The sequence below is a fragment of the Leptonychotes weddellii genome, chromosome 15, assembly GCF_054177405.1.
Source record: "Leptonychotes weddellii isolate Sample4059 chromosome 15, ASM5417740v2, whole genome shotgun sequence".
NCBI lineage: Eukaryota > Metazoa > Chordata > Mammalia > Carnivora > Phocidae > Leptonychotes > Leptonychotes weddellii.
Genome location: NC_138383.1, coordinates 16064250 through 16079234, shown reverse-complemented (window position 1 = coordinate 16079234; position 14985 = coordinate 16064250). Strand labels below are relative to the sequence as shown.

At 53.8% G+C, this 14985-nt stretch overlaps 3 protein-coding genes across 19 annotated transcripts in view; all 3 read left to right on the top strand.

Moving 5' to 3' along the window:
• Positions 1 to 80: 80 nt before the first annotated feature.
• ACBD4 (acyl-CoA binding domain containing 4) lies at positions 81 to 6522 on the top strand. Of its 17 annotated transcripts, none has more exons than XM_081804834.1 (11): positions 81 to 300; positions 423 to 594; positions 700 to 829; positions 1058 to 1178; positions 1250 to 1334; positions 1598 to 1718; positions 1968 to 2057; positions 2364 to 2434; positions 2522 to 2600; positions 3118 to 3326; positions 5689 to 6522. In XM_081804834.1, exons 3-11 carry the CDS (start codon positions 742 to 744, stop codon positions 5761 to 5763), a joined length of 939 nt encoding a protein of 312 aa, XP_081660960.1. In that variant the 5' UTR covers positions 81 to 300; positions 423 to 594; positions 700 to 741; the 3' UTR covers positions 5764 to 6522. The 17 variants fall into 17 exon arrangements, with proteins under 17 accessions (XP_081660960.1, XP_081660959.1, XP_081660964.1 ...); XM_081804833.1 differs by lacking the exon at positions 5689 to 6522 and adding an exon at positions 4962 to 5053; XM_081804838.1 differs by lacking the exon at positions 5689 to 6522 and adding an exon at positions 4731 to 5053 and having other exon boundaries at positions 89 to 300.
• FMNL1 (formin like 1) overlaps positions 6194 to 14985 on the top strand; it is a 59230-nt gene continuing 50438 nt past the window's right edge. Inside the window, exon 1 of the mRNA XM_081804818.1 lies at positions 6194 to 6197. The gene's annotated coding sequence lies outside the window, so the exon portion shown is untranslated. The remainder of the gene's footprint in view (positions 6198 to 14985) is intronic.
• On the top strand, positions 10624 to 12779 carry HEXIM1 (HEXIM P-TEFb complex subunit 1). The gene has a single exon (XM_006735867.3). The coding sequence runs from the start codon at positions 11312 to 11314 to the stop codon at positions 12389 to 12391; it is 1080 nt and encodes a 359-aa protein (XP_006735930.1). The 5' UTR covers positions 10624 to 11311; the 3' UTR covers positions 12392 to 12779.

The window sequence follows — 14985 nt, the reverse complement described above, 5'->3', positions numbered from 1 at the left end:
TCGTTTCACTATGTCCACCAGGTGGCGCTTCCTCCCTCCTCTGGCCCCCACAAGGTCGGGGAGCCGGCCGGCGGATCCGCCTCGACTGATTGGGAGACGCACAGCTAAACTATTTTGCATTATCTTGAAAGGACCGCGCTGAGTGGTTGAGGTATAGAAGAAGAAGCTGAAACGGGCTCTCTCATTGGCTTAAATTCCCCCCGGCGTCCACATCCCGGTCAGATTGGGCCCGGAGGTCAGTCGGAAGCCGCGGGCCTAGTGGCGACAGAGCACCCAAGTCCGGGTAGTGGGCGCTGCAGGGTGAGTGCCTCATGGCCGAGCGGCTGGGGTAGGGGACCCCAGGGCAGAGCGGGTGGGGGACCAGGGTGGGAGACTGTTGGCCCCGCCCTGACTCCTCTTGGCTTGCCCATTCTCCTGTTTAGGAGTTGGAGAGGTGCATCTAGAGAGGGAGGGACAGTGACCCTTGGCACCTGCCTCCACCCACCCACCGGGGTCCTCTCCGCCCACCCGGGCCCCACCCACGCTCCCCTGGGGTTGGAAAAGGAGTCTTTTCAGCCGCAGCTTCTGACCTCTCGAGGTGTCTCACTCACTCAGGTATAGAGCTTTGTTTGCTCCTCTGGAAAGTGGATCCGTGGTTTACGGAGGTGTGTGCCGGGGTGGACCGTGGAGGTCTGCTCACACGGAGGCTTGTTCTTGCAGAGTCGCTCAAAAGTGGGTCCCCAGGGCTCGGAGCCGCTGGGTATGGGTACCGAGAATGAAAGCCCAGAACCAGACTGCCAGAAACAGTTCCAGGCCGCAGTCAGTGTCATTCAGAACCTGCCTAAGAATGGTGAGGGCACGGGGACCTGCATTTGGGGGTCAAGAAGATTGGGGTCTGCCTCTGATCCCTGCAGTTGATGCAGATAAGTCCCTGCCTGGGCTGCCCTGGGGATCTCGTCTGCCTCCTGCCCCTGTCCCGCTGGGTCGGAGCCCTCGCCATCTCTACCCATTACAAGGGTGGTTCATCCCATCTCCCTGAGGATGATGCTCTGCCTTCCACTCCCACCCCTCTGCCCAGGCTCTTACCGCCCCTCCTACGAAGAGATGCTGAGATTCTACAGCTACTACAAGCAAGCTACCATGGGACCCTGCCTGGTCCCCCGGCCTGGGTTCTGGGACCCAATCGGACGATATAAGTGGTGAGCTCCCTACCGGCCGGGCAAACAAGCCTCAGCTGTCAACCAGCCTCTCACAGCTCTCTGCCCCCCAGGGATGCCTGGAACAGCCTGGGCAAGATGAGCAGGGAGGAGGCCATGTCTGCCTACATCACTGAGATGAAGCTGGTGGCACAGAAGGTAGGGAGAGGCTGCAGGCTTCTTTCTGTCCCCAGCCTTTCCAGGGCTGACCCCCATTATGTTTCCTGCACACTGACACACCTGTAGGAATTACCACCTTCATGCTGTCTCCCCAACCATGCGTGTCTCTGGTCCCTGACGGGGCACAGGGTGGAGGGGCATGACAGGGCAGGAGCAGGGTGGAGGGGACCTGGCTCAAGGGGGGATAGGAGGACAGTGGTAGGAGGGGCAGGCCCCTACCCAACAGACCCCCTCCCCCACAGGTGATCGACACAGTGCCCCTGGGCGAGGTGGCAGAGGACATGTTTGCTTACTTCGAGCCCTTGTACCAGGTGATCCCCGATATGCCGAGGCCCCCGGAAACCTTCCTGAGAAGGGTCACAGGTCAGGCCCCCAGGCTGTGAGCTCCACAAGTGCTGAGTGAATTTTCTTAGGTCCAGGCAGAGGGGGCTGCTCAGTTGGAGGGGGAATTTGGGGGCAGAGGGCTCCAGGTGATGTCCCTGTAGGGACTCCACCCAGTGCCCCTGCTGGCGTGGGTCTCAGGCAGAGCTCATAGCTGATGGGGAGCAGGGGTTGATCTCACTGGGAGGCACCAGCCTCTTCCCAGCCCCACCTCTGGGTGCCATGTCTCAGCAGGTTGGAGAGAGCAGGTACTGAATGGAGATGTTGGGGCTGCCCCAGAGCCTCCCTGCCTCCCCAGGGAACCAGCACCCCCCAGTCCAGGTCAGTGCCTGGGCCGGAGGGACAGAGAGCCAAACCCAGAGCAGGGGTAGGTGGGGGGCTTCCCGTGGGGTGGGTAAGGGGAGAAGGCTGGATGCCACGCCTCATGCTCACAGATACTGAGACCTCCTGTGCTTGCAAAGGCCAGGGGGGCAGGTTCTGGGATTCCAGTGCCAGGACCTCACTCCTGGGACCTGTCTCTGCCTCCTGTCTCTAGTGCCCCCTGAGCAGCTGTCTCTGCCCCATTGCACACCCCTCTCCTTCTTCTATAGCCTCCCTCTGTCACTAATGTTACCTCCCCTTGCCCAGAGTCCCGGCCACCTAGGGACCTGGACTCTGAGGTTTTCTGTGATTCCCTGGAGCAACTGGAGCCTGAGCTGGTGAGACTACCCATCATTCCCTGCCTTCCCCACCCCACTGGGCCCTTGCTGCCCTACCCCCACCCTTGGACCTGTGCCTCATCTCAGCAGGTTTGGACAGAGCAGAAGGGAGCCCCTGGAGGAGAGCCTGACACCAGAAACAGCTCCCTGCTCCCTGCAGAGAAAGGTGAGCCCTTGCCCGACCCTTCACCCGCTTCTGCCATTCCCTCTGGTTCTGGTGTGCCCCAGGCTTTCCTCTGACTGCCCTCTTGGGGCGGAGGTCAAAGTCTGGCACTGGGCACTTGCCAAACAGCCAGACACCAGCCTGGATGGGCAAAGTCCCTGCCCGGCCCCCTCTCTGTAGGCTTCCCATGTGAGACTGTCAAAGGACAGTGATTTCTGTCCTGTCTCCTTCTAGAACTTCCAGTGTGCCATGTCCTTTAAGGGGTACTTTCATAAATATTATTTCCTTTCTTCCTCTGAGTAAGCAGGTCATTGAGTAGCCCTGTGAAGGCAATGACCTCTTCCCCCAATTTTCAGATGACAAAATGAGGCTCAGGGAAGTTTCTGACTTACCCAAAGTCACACAGCTAATGGCAGTGCTGGGATTCAAACCCGTGGCAGCCTGTTACTCAGCCACTCGAACGGACTTTATAAAAGGCACACTTTACAAGGGACTGCACTCTACTATTATTTTTCCCCAGACCTGCCCCAGCCTGCCACCACCCTGTCCCTAGCTGAGTTGCCTCCTGAGCCCCGTTCCTTGTGTCTGTGCTCGGCAGAGGGCAGCGCGCTGGGGCCCCAGGAATTGGACACGTGGCTGGTGGGGACAGTTCGGGCACTGCAAGAGAGCATGCGGGATGTCCAGGGGAGACTGCAGAGCCTAGAGAGCATGCCCAGCCTCCCCAAGCAGGTGAGCTGCCCCCAAGGCCCAGGGCAAGATTGAGGCAGAACGCTACGGGTCTCTACTCCAGGCCCCTCATGGAGCCACTTCCGTCTTTTTGTCCTAACTCCCCACCTGCCCACATCTCTGACTTCTGCAGAGAATGGTGTGACTCGTGTGTGTCACAAGCAGGGCAGTCCGGGGGGGGGGGGGGTGGTGGGGTGGAGCGGGACTGAAGGAAGAGTGGGAAGGGCCCTCCTTTCCTGCTCTTACCTCCCTCTGCTGGAAGAGAAACTGAGCATGAGGGCTAATTCCAACAGTCTGGAAGGCCAGGATGTGCGTGCTCCTTGCACTGGGGCTGGGGGTCCCTGTTGCCCCTTCGTCAGGACTTCCGTTCCCAGATTTAGGGTTTGCTCCCAAACAATTCAGCCCTTGCACCCCTCACTCTCTCCCCTCTCCTAGATCTGCTTGCCCCTTACACCTGGGCTCCTGAGCTCCTGCAGCATGGCTCACAGCCACCCTTCTCGGAGCCCCTGCTGAGTGCCAAACACAGGATTTACATTATCTCATTTAATCCGCACATCAGATGAACTAGGTTTGCTTTTCATTTCCCTTTTACAAAGGGGAAACCAAGGCTCTGAGAGGCTGAGTAATTCAGCCCAGAGGAACCTCACAGAGCTGCTGTGAGGATTAGATAAGATAATGCCCCCCCAGCCCAGGAAGGCCTTCTCCAATGGGCTCCATTGTTACTATTATTACTATTATTATTATTATTATTAACAACATCCAGTGATGGAGCTGGGAGTGGCCCCAGGTCTGTCTCCCTCCGAAGCTGGGACTCACCACTGACTCTGAGTGGGTCTGTTCTTGAGAAGCCTGGGGTCATGGGGGCAGGAGACGGCTGAATTGCTGGATATGGGGGATCGCTTGGGTGATCCCTGACCCCCTCGACAATGTGGGTGGCAGGGATTTCCTCAGATTCACCTTTCAACGCCCACCCCTTCGAGGCTTTATTTACTTATTTATTTGACCTTTAGCTAATTTTACATGCTGAAGATTTTAAAGACTCCACCCTGAAATAGCTGGTTTTCCATCTCTAAAAATAAGAACATTCTAGTACCTAGCCCAAACGACAACATTTTAGCACACAAAGTCCTTCATATTATCAAACACCCAATCCAAACTGAAATCTCCCCAGTTGTCCTGAAATTGCCTTTGCCAGCTTCTCTGTCCAGTCAAAACGTGCTGCGTTTGGGTCCTCTGTCCTTTAAGACTCCTTTCATCCAGACCAGCCCTTCTTCCTTGCTACTGACTTATCGGGACTGGGCCAGTGCAGTGGTCCTGTAGAATGTTCCTTTTTGGGACTTTCTGATTACATCCTCGTGGCTAGTTTACGTGACCAGATTATGTCAGATGTGATGTTCTTCACATCAGGGGACACAGATCTGGATGTCCCACCATAAATGATTCTTACATGGACCACCAGCATAGATGAAGGGGTGACAGTCGGATCCCATCACACCGTTGGAGCCAGGGAATGTCCAGCTTCCCCATTAACCCCACTGGCCACATGATTTTTGACAATTGATGGATAATCCTTGCCTGGATCAATATTTGGAAAAAATGTTGATTTTTAATTTCTATTATTTCTTTACTATATATTAGGTTTCACTTTTCTGTAGCGTGTCATCTAGCGGTTCCCTGAAGTACAGTGCCTTATGGAAAGGCAGAATAAAGGCTTAATTCTTTCTCTTTAATTACCTATTTTAAAGTAGGAAGTTGATTTAACAGCCACCTCAATAGTGACAAATTTCCAACTTTGAGTATCATTATGGACTAATGGATTTTAAAGATTCAGTATTTCAGTCAACTGAAATTAATTCTTTGTGATGCTTACACTGTCACAATTTTGGTCAATGGAGACCCTTTCAAGCTGGGTCCTATGTTCTCATAACATGACCTCATTAATCTTTAAAAGCTTCCTTGCTTTCTGGTACAAGATGTCCCACATTCACCTCTACCTTCCCTGCTCCAGACCTGGAATTAGCCACTTCTCCAAGGAGCCCGGGCTCCTTTTAGCAAAGGATGATAGTTGGAAATGAAAATCTGAGCACCATTTGAAGTATGTGGCACATCCTTTATAATACTGGGTGTTCAAGCCACACCAACAGGGCCACTGATTTGTGGCCGAGAAGAGACAGCCTGGAAGCCAGTCTCTCCACCAGGCAGCCCCTCTAGTCCCCTTGGCACCTGGGACTGTCCTGGGCAGAGGATGTGGGAGGGAAATGGAGGTCAGCTGTCAGGGACACACTGGGAACCCCAGGGTCCCCTCCCTTTTCGTGGTGCAGATTTGGGTGCAGTGCCTTCTTTGCTCCCGTTCTTACAATCTTAGGGAGGCAGCTCCCCCAGGCGAAGCTCCTGCTTACTTCTGGAAGCAGGTTCCTCAGGAGGGCCCAGTCTGTGCTGAAGCCTGGGCTGGCCCCTGACTCGCTCCCTCTTGGCAGCAGAGGACCCCGCCCAGTGCCCGGCCATGGCCCCTCAGGCTCTCGGGTCCCACGGTGCTCTTCTTCCTCCTGTGGCCCTTCATCGTCCAGTGGCTCTTCCGACAGTTTCGGACCCAGAAGAGGTGACTCTCAGTGGAGGGGTCTCTGCAGCCAACTAAGGTGGCCATGAGCCCCCTGTCCTGCTGTGCCCTGAGCCTTCCTAGGGTTTAGGAGAAGAACAGCATCAACTGCGTCCCCCCCACGACTCAGTGTTGCCTTTGCACCGCTCCCTTATGGGGGGGGGGGCATTTAAGAGCCCATCCTTCCCCGCGACTTCACTCGGACGCCTTCTCCCCTCCCACCCAAACATCGAGGCTCCCTGGTGAGGGTGTAGGAGTGGTGCACGTCCCGGGTTCTGGGTTGGCCGTGACTCGGGGGCGGGGCTGCCGGGTCTCAGCCTCTGCCCTCCCCTCCCTCTGGGTCACCTGACTCTTCTCCCACCCCAGCCTCACCGGGTGGAGGGCCAGCTCTTGGGCAAGTTGGGACTTGGGCTGGGGCCTGGAAGAATGATTGGCTGAGAGGCTGAGGGAGGGAAGCCCGGAGGCCCGGCCGAGTTGGCGGGGAGGGGAGTGAGCTGCGTTTTGCTGGCCTCCCTCCCCCCGCACACACACACTCAGGACGTCTTCACGGAAGATTCACTTGCAAATGAATGTTTCACTAAATAAAATAAGACCTTAATCTTCTGCCGTCTGGGTCCCCACGGAGTGAGGCGGGAAGCCGGGTCCGGGCGCGCAAGGCACAAGCCTCTTCCCTGCCCCTCCCCCAGCGCCCCCGAGGACCGTCCCGAGAGGCCGGCGGTCTTCCCCCCGCCCGCAGCAGGAGCGGCGAGCACAGGGGCCCGGGGCCGAGGGGGGGCGGGGCGGGCCGGGCGGCCGAGGGAGGGGCGCGGGGGCCCTCTGCTGTCGCCGGGGGGTGGGGCCAAGGCGCGGCCCCGCCCCCCCGCCCCGTCGGAGGGGAGGCCCGGCGAGTTGGCGTTGGGTGGGGGAGGGGGGGAGGAGAGGAAGCCCGCGGGGCCCGGGCGGAGGCCGGGTCCCAGCGCGGAGAGAAAGGCGGCTGCTCGTTGTGTCGAGCGCGGGCCGCAGGGATGGGGCCCCGGAAGTGCCCACCGCCCGCTTCCCCCTCCACAGCTGGCGTGACCTCCGCGCTCGGGCTTTCCCAGGGAACTTTCTGGAAGGCCAAGACCCAGCGGGAGCCTAGTCCCCGCCCCGCCCTGAGGAGTGGGGGCGGGGCCGGGCGCGGGGAGCCCCCGTCGGGGTGGGCAGAGCGCCCGCGTGGGCACAGAGCTGCGGGTGCCGCCGGCTGCTCGGACTCCGAACTTCTTTTTCCCACCGCCTGGCGGCCTTGGTCTCTCGCTGGTCTGCGACAACCCTGTCGCGTCCCCTCCCCCTTCGCCTCGGGCCCCTCTGGTTCCAGCAGTGGCCCGTATTCGGTGGGGAACTCGCCACTCTGAGCGCCTCCTAGTTTTAGCGCGTGAGAGGCCACTGGCCAGGAGCCCCAACTGCGGAGGGCCACAGCAGCCTTGAGCCCCTGCAGCTGCCACCCCCTGGGTCCCAGGACCTTCCTGCCCTCGGTGAGGAAGAGGCAGTTCTGAAGGCCCCTTCTTGGAGACCCTTAAACTCCTGAGTTCCCTCTATCCGCTCCGGGCCTTGACCACTACCCGAGGCTGGCTATCATTCGACCCACTGGAAGCCTCAAGTCACTCCGTCAGTCCTTCTCTCAAGGTGGGGAGGGCGTCCCTCAGGGCAGACACACAGGCCCTGGTGCTCTCTGATCCAGCCCAGGGGCACAGGCAGAGACTGAATAAACCCTTGTGCTAAAGCTGGACCCCAGCAGGGGTGGGACCAAAGCAGTGCTGGGGATGCAGGAATGGGCACACAACTAGGTGTGGGACTTGGGCAAGCTTCGTAACTGCTCTGAACCTGGGTTGCCTTGTTTGTAAAATGAGGATGAAGATCTCATTATAAGGCAGTCCTGGGGTTTTGGGTATTGTTTTTTAAGATTTTATTTATTTGTGAGAGAGCACAAGCAGGGGGAGCAGCAGGTAGAGGCAAAGGGAGAAGCAGGCTCCATGCAGAGCAGGGAGCCCCATGCAGGACTCCATCCCAGGACCCCGGGATCGTGACCTGAGCCGAACGCAGACGCTTAACCAACTGAGCCACCCAGGCGTTCCCAGTCCTGGGTTTTAAATGCCCAGGACATGTAAAATGCCTGGCAATGGGTTAAAACTCAGCTAATATCAAGGTGCCTGGCCTCTTGTTTGACAGAATTCTAGAATTCCACAACCTATCATTCTGCCCTCCGCTCCCCACACATGACAAATGAGCCCTGTCCAATAAACTAAGGGTGGCTGGGCTCAGCTGTTACCTTTCAATCCCCCTGAATGAGGGTACCCAGGAGTCCTCTGGAGTCTGAAAATGTGGTAACAATAAAGAGATCTCTGACTCCCATTCAAGTTCTCTGCAAAACCTCTTTTCCTCAGGGAGCTGTCGGTGTGAGGGGGAGCTCTTGCTCACAGGAGTCTCCTGCATGACTGATGAAGGAGCACAAAGAAGGGCAGGCTTTTCTCGGAAGCTCAGGGACTGGAGTGGTCAATTTCAAAACAGGTGGATGTGCCCCAGAGGCACTCTTGCTTGCTTCTCCCTTGGGGGATACCCATCACCACCTCCCCATGGAACCATTCCTGAGTTCCCAGACAAGTCCTTTCTTTGGACATGACGCTTGCTCTTTATAGGACGTCCTTCTTCATGCTACTGGGCCTAAAAACCCTTCATCCTTCCGAGAGAGCCAGGAAGACATGTCCCCCACGAATCCTGTCCCTAATTCCCAACTCCTGAGCAGCTTGGCTCACAAGCTCCTTGCCAGGATTTTCTTCATTTGTCGTTTTGACTCACAGTGGTTTAATGGCCTCTCCACACTGTCCATGTGCAAGGATGACATTTTATTCATCATTGTTCCTTCCTAATAAATGTTTACTAAATGAAGAAACGAGGGCTTTAATTAGGCTGAAGCTGTTGGAAATAGAAAGGAACTAAATCCAAAGTTCCTGAGAAAAAAGAGAATTTTGTTTGTGAAAGAAAAATGACACGAGGGTCCAAAAGACCTTCGTTCTAGCAAGAATTGCCACTTAGTTGTCATGTGACCTTGGACAAGTCACTTCATTTCTCGGAGTCTCAGAGATTTCTTATCTCTAAAATGGAGACAATCATTCCTACCCTAACTCACTGGGCTGTGGTGGGGTCAAATGATTGTGTGTAAAAAAGTGTTATATGTTAGAAAGAGGCCAGGATGTAAGATGTTGCTATTAAGAAAGAAATAAGAATGGGTCACGGGTGTGTGGTAAGAGGGAGAGGCTGTTACTACACTGAGATTTTTGGCCTAAATGATTACAGCGGAGAGTTTAGGCTACTCCACGGCCCTGTCCTCTGGGCTGGAGCTTGGAATCTGGAGAATTTTCTCAAGGAGACTGTGTCACCTTCCCTCCCCCATGAGTCTACCCCCAAAGTCCTGGGCCAGCATCCCCCTGCCCCCATTTCTGGGCAAGACCTTCTCTTTCTTTGGCTCCGTTCCCTCCCGGTGCTGCCCAGCGCCCACTGATGAGAAGAGCCTCTATGGATGGAGAGACTGGTTGATTATTTAAACTCAGAATTAATTTTGAACCTTCTCCCCCACCTCCCCACAAAGAGGTCCATCATCTGGCCCGGACTGCCTTGTCTGAGCTCAGGAAAGGTTCCCGGTCGGCCCCAGGAGGCCATTTTCTTCGACAGAAGCTGAGGCCCGGGGGCGAGGCCTTCCCACCCCGGGTCTCCTAGGAGCCCCAGGTGCACACCCCGCGCTTTCCGGATCCCCACCCGGGCGAGAGGCTCGGTCACGGCCCACCGGCCCACCGTTTTGCACTGGTCCTGGGGCGGCCGTGGCCCTGAAAGACTAGGCCTGGACTGGGGCTCGGCCACTTTCGTCCAGCGGTCCCAAGGCCAATCCGAGGGTGGAAATCACCCGGGCCTCGAACCTGCCTTCTCATCCTTCAAGGCCTAGTCCGGGCTTGCTGCACTAATGCAGTCACACTGTCCCTTTAAGGCGGCACTTTTTATTCTTCATTTGTTTACTTCTTCATACGCTTTTCGTTTTTTTCAAAATACGTTCACGATATCCTTCCGCAAATGTCAGTCCCAGGCATTAACCACACACACCTTGCAGCCATTCCTGTAATCTGAAGAATCGAGAGTTATTAGCCATAGGCCAACATCTCTCTTTATAGGATTTAATCCTCTTTTACACTGTAGGGACTACTTTTTAGGAATAAACCATTTTTGCTTTAGCTAACAAATGTTTATGACCTTCGGAACCCTTCCGCTGAGGACAGAATACGATAATACCCTTTAAAACGCACCTTTTAATAAAAATATTCTGTGTAGGCCCTCAGAGGCCATCGAATCTTCTCGTATTCCTGAAGCAGAATGGTATGGTCCAAAGCCCGCCCCATCTTCTCTGCGATTGGCTTTCCTTCTTCGGCGAGACGTGTGACTCCTGGCCAATGGTCACTCACGTTTCTCTAGCGAGGGCTGTGCGATGGAAGGAGGCGGCCTGGAAGTCGCCCCCTACGCGTTCTTGGATTGGCTACGTCGCACGGCGCGCGAGGACGGCGGGCCTGAAGGATGGGAACTACGACTCCCAGCTTCCTGAGACGGGGACCCCGTTACGCATGCGCATGGGCGGGGCGGACAGGCTTCTATATAAAAGGGGCGCAGAGGGCTGGGAGGCAGCAGTTGGAAGTTGGCAGGTGGAGAGGCAGGTTGGGAGGGGAAGTCGGGGGAGGAGGCGGAAGAGTTGCTGTCGGAAGGGGGAGGAGGGAGGGGGGAAAAGAGGAGGAGGCGGTGGAGATCTGAGCTGAGCCGAGCATCGAGCCAAAGGGGAGATGAGTTTGTCTGTCCTCGGCTGAGGCTCCGGCCGGGCCTAGGGAACTGGGAGCTCGGGTTGGAGCGACACCCGTGGAAGTGGGAGGAGGTGGCTCTGGGACTTTAACCCCTTGTGGGCGCTGCGGCAGGGGATTTAACCCTTTGTGGATTCGGCCCCTCGGAGGCAGCGTCATCGGGTAGTTTTAACCCCTTCGGGGCTGGGTTTAACCCGTTGGACTTTAACCTCATCTCCTTGCCCACCAACTCCTCGATCGTGGGGGCGCTCTGCGGGGAGGCTTGAGGTCCACCCCCTTTGCACATTACGTACTGTTACTGCTGCTGCACCCCCTGGACCCGCTAGCTGGCCGCGCTGTGGGCACTTAACCCTTTACTGACTTGAGCTCTCCCAAGTTGCAATTGGAGTTTGTTTACAGAAGGACTGGCTAAAGGCGTCACTGCAGGAATTACAGACCGAAGAGGACTCTGCTGGACATTTTTTAAAAGAAAAGAAAAACCTCTTTTTTCTTTAAGGACTTACAGCCAAAATTTTTCAAACTTCGAGAAGAGGACTCTATTAGTCATGGCCGAGCCACTCTTGTCAGAATACCAGCACCAGCCTCAAACTAGCAACTGTACAGGTGCTGTTGCTGTTCATGATGAGCGGAACCCCGATCGCCCCCCAGGCGCGGAGGAGCGGGTGCCCGAGGAGGACAGTAGGTGGCAATCGAGAGCGTCCCCCCAGTCGGGTGGCCGTCCGGGGCAGGAGGGGGAAGGGAGCTTGGAGCCGCAGCCGCCTCTCCTGCAGACCCCCGTCTGTCCAGAACCTAGCTGCCCGCAAGCAAGCAAGAAGGGCCAGAATGGGGACGACTTGTCCGCTGGCGGAGCCCCCTCGCCGGCGGCTGGGGGGGAACCGAGGCCCGAGGCCGAGCCTCTCGCACAGCCATGTCATGATTCCGAGGCCAACAAGTTGGGGGCTCCTGCTGCAGGGGGCGAGGAGGCGTGGGGACAGCAGCAGAGACAGCTGGGCAAGAAAAAACATAGGAGACGCCCCTCCAAGAAGAAGCGGCATTGGAAACCGTACTACAAGCTGACTTGGGAGGAGAAGAAAAAGTTCGACGAGAAACAGAGCCTGCGAGCTTCAAGGATTCGAGCTGAGATGTTCGCCAAGGGCCAGCCTGTCGCACCCTATAACACCACGCAGTTCCTCATGGATGATCACGACCAAGAGGAGCCGGATCTCAAAACCGGTCTCTACCCCAAGCGGGCCGCTGCCAAATCCGACGACACCAGCGATGAGGACTTCATGGAAGAAGCGGGCGAGGAGGATGGGGGCAGCGACGGGATGGGAGGAGACGGCAGCGAGTTTCTGCAGCGGGACTTCTCGGAGACCTACGAGCGGTACCACGCGGAGAGTCTGCAGAACATGAGCAAGCAGGAACTCATCAAGGAGTACTTGGAGCTGGAGAAGTGCCTCTCGCGCATGGAGGACGAGAATAACCGGCTGCGGCTGGAAAGCAAGCGGCTGGGCGGCGACGACGCGCGTGTGCGGGAGCTGGAGCTAGAGCTGGACCGGCTGCGCGCCGAGAACCTCCAGCTGCTGACGGAGAACGAACTGCACCGGCAGCAGGAGCGAGCGCCGCTGTCCAAGTTTGGAGACTAGACTGAAACTTTTTTGGGGGAGGGGGCAAAGGGGACTTTTTACAGTGATGGAATGTAACATTATACACATGTGTATATAAGACAGTGGACCTTTTTATGACAATAATCAGAAGAGCAAATCCCCCCGGCTTTGGTTGGTTTGGTAAATTTAGCTATGATGTAGCTTGCGTGCTTTTCTCCTGTTCTTTAATTATGTGAAACTGAAGGGTTGCTTTTCTTGTTTTCTTTTTAGAAGTTTTTTTTTTTTTTTAATGTGTAAGTAACTTGACCAAGTTATAATGCATTTTTCTGTTAAAAAATCCCCTCCTTAAACGGAGCTATAAGGTGGCCAAATCTGAGAACCATTAAATTCATTCTAGCTATAATAAATTTAATATTTGTAAATGTAACATAGTTTCAGTGTGATTTCTAGAGCTAATTCAAAATAGTGATTTATTTTAAGTGATTGCATTGGGGGGGTAAAGAAATCATTAAGTTGGTCAGTTTGCAAAAAACAATCTTTAATGGGACAATTTTCAATTTGCTGATTTCTCCCTTGAATGGGTTTTAGTGTGCTAAATATACAGTTCAGGCAAAATATAAAGATTAATTATCTTCAATACCTAAGTGTGCTCGCTTTCTAGTGCCTTGGTTTTCTTTTTTTGATGCTGGAGAAAGAAACTAGTGTTGGGTGTTTGGGGAGCAGAAAGTGGCTACAGTCAGAAGCTTAAAATTTAATTCTGCTTCTCAACAGCCATTTGAAAGTCTATTAACAAAACTGTAAACCTAATTTGGCAGTTTGTTAGGTTAGACAACTGACAGTCTCATTTCATTTCTACAAATAGGTTTTTAGTGATTCCTTCGCTTCCCCAATAAGGCTGGAAGAAGTTCCTGGATGTCTGAAAAGGGATCTTGGTAAACCCCTTGCTTTTTTAGTGTAAGCAATGGTTGGATAAACTTTGCGGCAGTTCTTTGTTAAGACATTTAGAGGTAGGGAATATTGGATTTGTAGAGGAAATGGTTGCTTGGGGCATTCCAAGGACTTACCCTAATTATCTAATACTTAGGTGCTCCCTATACTAAAAAAAAAGGAGTAGGAGCTCTCCACCTTTTCATGAGGGTCAAACCAAAATTAGAACCCCCCCCCCCCATCCCTCACTGCAAATCAAATGTAAAGCTTCTGGAAGAGGAGCTAAATTAAGTCCTTATGGGCCGAGTGGGAACCCTGTACATTCATTCCCTGTACAGCCGGCTGCTAGTCCCACTCTCCTAATAGGGGCTTAGGCTCTGGAATAGTTCTGTTCTTGAAAATGCAGGGAGACCCTGGGAATTAATTTCCACCCCCAAATCAAATAGTAAGAAATGATGATTGTTGGCAGACAATCTCTCCTTCGCTATCCTGCCTGCCATTCCCTTGTGGTGTATTTAATAAACTTCTATCTCCTTAAAAAAAAAAAAAAATCATCCCTTCCTCATCATGGTTAATCCAACCCATCTCCCCCTGCCCTGTGTGTTTCTCTAGGGCAAATGCATTGCTCAAATCATTAATACAGGGGTTCCTTAAAACTTGGGGCCTTAGAATCCAGAGGGGGCCTTGGGATTCATGAACCCCATGAAGTTTTATGTAGACTTGTGTTATATGTACATTTTTCTGGGGAGAGGGTTCAAGAGAACCATGAGACTGTCAAACTCCTTGAAGGTTAAAAACCTCTGCAGGAAAAGTGGGGGGGAGACACAAAACTCCTATTGTAAAGCTTGCTTTTGTATCTAAATGGAATAGTGGAGGTGGCAGGAACTTCAAGAGTGAAATGCACCTTATGATGCATAAGCATTCACAAATCAATGAATCAAGGGGAATTATGCTGGTCAAGAACTGACTCAGGGCCTTCAGAGGTAGACTAAGCTGGTCCTACTCTGACAGATGGTCCACTGAAGACAATGTATGATCCGTTTTTCTTTTGGCCTAAAAATTACATTAAGGGGAGACTGGGTGGCTCAGTCATTAAGTGTCTGCCTTCGGCTCAGGTCATGATCCCAGGGTCCTGGGATCAAGCCTTGCATCACATCGGGCTCCCTGTTCAGCAGGAGGCCTGCTTCTCCCTCTCCTACTCCCCCTGCTTGTGTTCCCTATCTCGCTGTCTCTGTCAAATAAATAAAATCTTTAAAAAAAAATAAAAATTACATTAAATGTCTATTTTGAAATAGTTTTCTTCGTGTTTTTAATTTTCCTTCTGCTATGACGTCATGCAGTAGTCCCAGAAACACGGCTGCTTGGTGGAATGGCAGCAACACTGCCCTCTGGCTTTATATACCGAGAAGCCTCATTTTGACTGCACTATGGGATGCAGCAGTGGTAACCTCAGATTGTAGAACTTAGTAAGATGGATTTAAGTTAATGATCTTGTTTCCCCCACTATCAGTCTTAGGAACACTCTATAAGTACATTTATCATCAGAAAAAAAAAAAAAAGTATGTTTTACTCTTAGGAGACAAATTCAGTTTAGTCTTTAAAAATACACAAATAGTTAATTTACTCACAAATGACTCTGATTTACCTTGAGATATGCAACTACCTGAACTTTGTTTCCAAAGGCACTTTATAGTATGTATTGCATT